We start from the raw sequence: 6,531 nt of genomic DNA, 5'->3' as shown, positions 1-6,531 counted from the left end.
GTCTTACGTAAAATCATGGTTTGTTTAGTTCGTAGTATAGCTACAGAAAGTGTACATGTAATCTATATAACGCCTAATAATGTGTCTACGTTATCAGGATTCTGTCCATGATACGCATTCATACGAAAATAATTACCTATAATAATCACAACATATTTACAATTTGTCTTTGCTGCCTAGTTTTATTCCATTTTGTCACTTGTTTATTTGCTTCATACATCCTTAAATAGATGTTAAGTACACGATAATGGTATATGTTGGAGCAATAAACACACCATTTCCAGGCGTTATCGTCGTTTGTTATGCTGTAAAAACGAGTGTAACATATATTGAAGGATCTTCCTCTTTCATTCTTTTTGTCTAAAAACAATTTTCATTTCATAAACTTTAAAAAACCAAATCAGACGCATGTTCACAGACGAAGTCTTCAGCCAAACCTGGGATCGAAAGTGAAGATCGATACACAGGTGGAGCATTACGTGTACATGGCCCGACTAATTATCGAGATTGGATTTGTTACCATGGAAACTGCACACTTATCCATATACTTGTCCAATCATAACATAACCTGTTTAAACAAATATTCCTTGTATCGGACACTGCAGTAATCATGAAACATCGACTTTAAAAAGACTTACACACTGAACACGTGAAGGTAAGTAGTATTAACAGGAAGCCGATGATTGTCTTCGATTTGACTTTAGTTTATGAGTCAGTGTCGTAGTTTAATGTACAGAGTATTGAGTTAATTTGACATCTGTACTTTGATTGATGTTGATACAGGTTTAGTCTGATAGATTGATATCCTGTATTAGGACTACGCTTTAGACTTCTGATTAATTTCAGCATGCCAGGTCTTTAATGAGATCATTATAATTTAATTGATCTGATAATGAATGGCACTTTTAAAATAACTTACTAATAAACATAAATTCTCTCTCATGTTTATAAACATAAATTCTCTCTCATGTTTATCATTCCTTTATGGAATAAACTAGAAAGTTATTTCATGTTTTCTTATGTTCCCGTCATCAATTGTTCATCACACAAAGATGCTGTTTTGTTCATATCAACAGGTTTTGGAGCACTATGATCTTTAGACATTAAGTTCTTGTGAGTATATTATCGCATATATTTTAGAATTCGGATTTTACACGGTCAAACGTTATCATTAATATTACTAATAGATAATACACTTATCATACCGCAGGTTCGTGCACATGTGTACTACACCGCACAAAACATTAGGTATTTGAAAAATACTTTGTTCTCATAATCCTATGTTTTATGTTTATGGTGTGTTTAAGTAACCGTTTATGTCACCTTTTTTTTCCAATCACAGGCCAGTACTTTTTATTATGGTTGGAATCAATAGGTAAAATGATGTGAGAGATGAAAAAAGGCAGAAGCACCAATATGAACCTAAAGATATATGTGTTAATTGTTGGTAAGTATATTACTCATTTCAACAGCACTTCATAAATAGATAGAAGAATTAAAAGTGACATCGTGTGTATATAATTAAACCCATTTACCAAAGAAGATATAATATACATGTAAAACATAATTTGTCTAAATCCCGATTTTCTTTATTATGTGAACCAGGTTTCGACATTGATATAAATAAAGATCGATTTCATAACGTGCAGTCATCACATTCATTAATGAATTGGCAGCCCTACTAGTATCTCGTGGCCCAGTGTGAGCAGCCAGTCAAGGCCCATGTTGGCGCTTTTAGATAAAATTACATCGTATGCGAATCACACGTACTCCAATCAACTGGAAAAAAATAATGATGACTTATTTACCTATATGTTTTCACCCCACATATTCTCTATTCGCCATTTGAGAAAAAGAAATCGGCACACAGTTTTTAATATCGCGATCATAACTACAGCGTGTTCCATCATGTAGAACGTGACGGTTATTCCGGTACGACCCCGTGGTTCTACTAAATGAAAAATGACGCTCCGCTGGAACGAACTAAATCCCCTGACTTGATTCGATTCAGAATTCCAAGTTGGAACCAATATGGCGGCTAGTTAAATAATTTCGAGTTCAGCTTTCCCCCCAAAAATATTGTACATGTATGATGGCCATTACGGTATGTAAATCATAGCCTTCAATAGTCAAATTAACTAGTAGGAAAAAGAAATACAACTTTGGTTTGATTTTGTTTGGTTTATTAGATAAACGTCCTATTACAGTCAGATTCAAAAGAACTGTTCTGCCTTAACTACATGTTTTTTTTCTAAACGGGTTTCGTTAGACTTTTAAATATACTGTGTACATTCTTTTAATATGATATCCTACCACTTTATCAATAAAACCCACTTATAGTCGGAGACGACGGTTTTAGTAGTGTTTTTATAACACGAAGAAAACCATTTTCAAAATATGATACTTATTACTTTCTTTTTTCCGTTCCCCGATTTAATATTAATTAATTTTGTAAACTCTTACAATGTTCATAAATCGATATATGGCAATAAGCGCATTTGTTCGTCTTTTCAGGGCTTTGTTCAGTTTTACGACTAGTATTATGTTTCACCTCGGAGCAAGGTAAGTCATGTATCATTTTTATTATCACAATGACCTCATTGTTACTGTGCATTCTTACATTGCTCACATTTTAAACACGGTATTGTGAAATTATGGGCTATTTATAGGATACAATATCCATTAAAAGTTCTCCGGTGGAAATTATACTTCAACAATTCCAACGAATATAAATAACATGCGTTTACTAGATGCTTACTTTATGCAAACATTCATCGCAGTTAACTTTTTTTCTATCTTATTCATTTTGGAAAAGGGAAGAATGGGGATAGATTTACAATTTTTATATATTTCGCGGCCTAACTTTGGTTGTTTTACATCGATAACCCCACTTTACGCCAGTCCTTGGATCCATGTTACCGTGTAAGATATGTGTATCCACCAAAAAGGAAGTTAAGGACATTGTTTGGCTGAAATGATTTCAATGCGTAGAATCATTGGAAAAAATAGCACTATACAAAGGGCTGATAAATCGTGAAGACCGGAACCCATTCCAAATTAACAAACCCACCATGCTCTAACTTGGCTGTTGATGTTTCAGATGTTGCTGACACCAATGGCAAGCTTTTCTTTTACATGACACCATCCTGTATTGAGGACGACAGACAGGTGCTACTCATCGTCCCCCAAATATCTCGCAGCTGTACCGTATCCATTGCTTCACCTTTTAACGTCACCAATATTCAACTGGTGAAAGGCTTGTCCCGCAGATTGGAAGTGGCATGTGCGAAACCGAACTGGAACAGTCTCGGAGAAATCGGTAATAATCCAAAGATGTATATCAGACTTGAAATGGTGTTGTAAACATCTTCATACCAGTATCTGTTGTATTTCACTATCAAGCAATTTCCTATTGATATTTGTGTGTTTCTGTCATGTGAATTCGAAAATGACATATGATAAGTACATTTTGTGCGTCTTAAAAAAAAACAAAATAAATTACGATTGTATGATATAATATATACAGAATACTGATCCTGTACATTAATGTCTATCACCTTTCGTTTATCCCGATATTAGCTTGTAAAATATTGTAAACGTAATGATAGTACTTATTGTAACAGTATTTCACTTAAGCGCTATTCGCGTTGTCTTTGAAGTGCTGGACGTTCTTAAATGTTATTTTTCGCATTTGCGCTACAAGTACTGTAACTAAATTTGAAATAAAAAATGTATTCTGTTTTATCTTAGGTGGGCAAATCAGATCAAATTGTGAGATAAGTGTTTACGTGGAGGACAGAGGTGATAACTATCTAGTCCATCCACTGGATGTGGCTGGAAACAAGTACACAGTGGTGGTGCCTACGGAACTCTCAGCAGACTGGGAGTGTATTACAATCATTTACCCAGTACACAATACTACCAACATTACCATCATATCCGACGCCACTACCTCCGGGTCTTTCCTTTTCGACAACAGCAGCTGGAGCAGGTATAATTCCAAGTACAAAATGATGGTCACACTGCACCAGTTTGAGGCAATTTATATCAAATGCACTTGTGGTTTATCCGGGGTAGAAGTCAGTTCCCCTAAACCATTCATGGTCGTTGTAGGTGCTTTACGAAACACTCGTAACCCATTTGTCCTGGTCGAACAACTTCCGCCGGAAAGCACATGGGGACGTCAGTTTATGTTTCCGGTTCCAACCCTACTTAGCATGAAAATAACTCTTTATCTTACGGGTATGTAAATCATATACCATGGTTTTTGAATTTCTATTTTAACTTTAGATAATAATGTTTTTGATGCGGATTCAAGTCATTTGTACTTTAAAAAAGATGTTTAAAACTAGGCATATTTAAGTATCATCTTTAAAATCAAATTTCAACATTAATATGAAAAAGACGAAAGAAATAATAATTTGTAACATTATACATAATGGATAGAAGGAATAAATCAAGTTTTCAAGGTCATTATACATATAGACACTCTCCCCACGTATCAATTATACATATCTTACAGATAATAAATGCTTTCAGTAACACATGTTTTAATTCAATTTACAGGTAAAAATAACACCGCTGATATTTTAATCAAAACCAACACCACGGAGGACATCGTATCAATTACATCTTTCCCGTACACTCAACTGATCGAAGCTGATGGATACATCTACATAGAATCTCTCAACTCCTCCATCTTACCTATGGTGCTAATGGACGCCCAGGATAGTAAAAAACCACAAAGACTTACATTCATGACTATACCCCCCAGGTCACAGTGTCTACCCCGTCAGGTGTTTAACGACGAGGACGCTGTACAGACTGTTCTGTCTGTGTGGGGTACATATGGTTACAATCTGTTTATAAATTCGGAAAATTTGACAACGGCGGGGCAGGTTACAAATTCAACACCTGACGATATGTACCTTTATTTAAATATACAAATTTACAACAACTTTACGATAGCGCCAAAAAAGCATAAAACTCTCTTCCCTTCAGTTTGTGGTTTAGTGGAAAATTCTCGCATAACTGGCGCCATTCATTTGTATTCCATGGGAATGCGCCAAACGAACGTCTTTGATTCTTGCGTCACTTCTGATAAAAGGACGTTTTCCGCAGATGGAATCGACAACGACTGCGATGGTTTGGTTGACGAGGAATTGAGAAACCGGCGCGATGATGACGGCGATGGATTGATCGATGAAGATATTGGTACTTGGGTGGATCCCAGACGAAAGATTAACATTGAGAGCGGGTTCGTGATGGAAACGTCTGTTGTAGCCGTCATAATCTCCATCGTTGTGGCTCTAGTGGCGGTGATTGCGTTTATCGGCGGAATGTTGGTGGCTGACCAACTGATGGGTGGAAACGCTGTAGCTCCTGTACTGGAAAGTCCAGATTTACAGTAGACTTGAAGTAAAGGAGGTTATCATTTTTGGGTCATTTAAACTAATTTTATAACCACTCAGTGATAAGAAAACTATTTTGCACGAAGATATATTAGGGACAACTGCATAGTATGTGCTATTCAAAGCATATGTTTTTACCTGAGCTGTCGTCAACCGAGGTGAATATTACAAAACTGCGCTGTTCAAAATCCATAATAACGGTTTAAAACCAGATTAGTTTAACTTAATCATGTCATTTTTAAATTGTTAATAGCATATCTTTATATCAGAGAATGGTCGTCAATGTGCAGATTTCATAGATAGTCTTCAGCTTCTTCACAAGCATGTTCAACTTTCAAAATTAAGTGACATCAGTGTTTATAATTGCAATTTGTTTTTAACTAATTTTAATCTTTTCTTTCGTGTTTTTAACTTTTTAATTTTTAATCTTTTCTTTCGTGTTTTGAAGACAATCTTGTCCATTACTATTTTAAGGTTGCACTTATGGTAATAAATAACATTCCCTAGTCTGCAAAGTATGGTATGCATGAATTGACATTGAAAAGCGTGAATAGTACTACATGTTTTGTTTGGATTTGATTATTATATTTACGTCCTTTTAAGGACGGTCTCCTATGTATGTGGTGGTTTGTTTGTATGAAGTGTCACGTGCGTGTTTTGGGAGAATGTGGTAAATTCGTGTTGTGTCTTTTTGTATAGTGAAGCTCTTTTCCTTTTTATAGCGCAATATCACTTAAGCTTGCCAACCGCACCTATCATCACACCCCATTCGGTCACATTATACCGACAGCGGGCAAACCATTTCTGTATAACATCATTATAAAAAGACACTTAAGAGACACACATTGATCACCAGATGTACCATTTTAAACTTTTTTAAGATACGGAAAGGGTCACTATAACTAAATACTTATATTGTTTTTTGTTTTTCCCTTTACGTTCGTATGGCTACACAATTGCCATATCATAACCAATAACAGAAGAAAAGAGTAATTGACTTATGTTTCAAGCTTACAGAGGTGCCATATTTGATGTGAAATCTATATATATTTTTATGTATTCAGTGTATATTTGCATGTATGTGTCTCGTGTCAGCCAATCTGAATGCGTTAAGAGTTTA

The 6,531-nt window shown here is 35.4% G+C and overlaps 1 protein-coding gene across 1 annotated transcript; it reads left to right on the top strand.

The window, feature by feature from the left end:
• The first annotated feature begins 2,519 nt into the window (after positions 1-2,519).
• LOC138328767 (uncharacterized) lies at positions 2,520-5,809 on the top strand. Its single transcript, XM_069275510.1, has 4 exons — positions 2,520-2,562; positions 3,101-3,319; positions 3,751-4,242; positions 4,567-5,809. Exons 2-4 carry the CDS (start codon positions 3,136-3,138, stop codon positions 5,409-5,411), a joined length of 1,521 nt encoding a protein of 506 aa, XP_069131611.1. The 5' UTR covers positions 2,520-2,562; positions 3,101-3,135; the 3' UTR covers positions 5,412-5,809.
• The last annotated feature ends 722 nt before the right edge of the window (positions 5,810-6,531 follow it).

Source organism: Argopecten irradians, chromosome 8 (assembly GCF_041381155.1).
Source record: "Argopecten irradians isolate NY chromosome 8, Ai_NY, whole genome shotgun sequence".
Classification (NCBI taxonomy): Eukaryota; Metazoa; Mollusca; class Bivalvia; order Pectinida; family Pectinidae; genus Argopecten; species Argopecten irradians.
The sequence above is the reverse complement of the archived record's forward strand: the minus strand, read 5'-3'. Positions and strand labels throughout refer to the sequence as shown.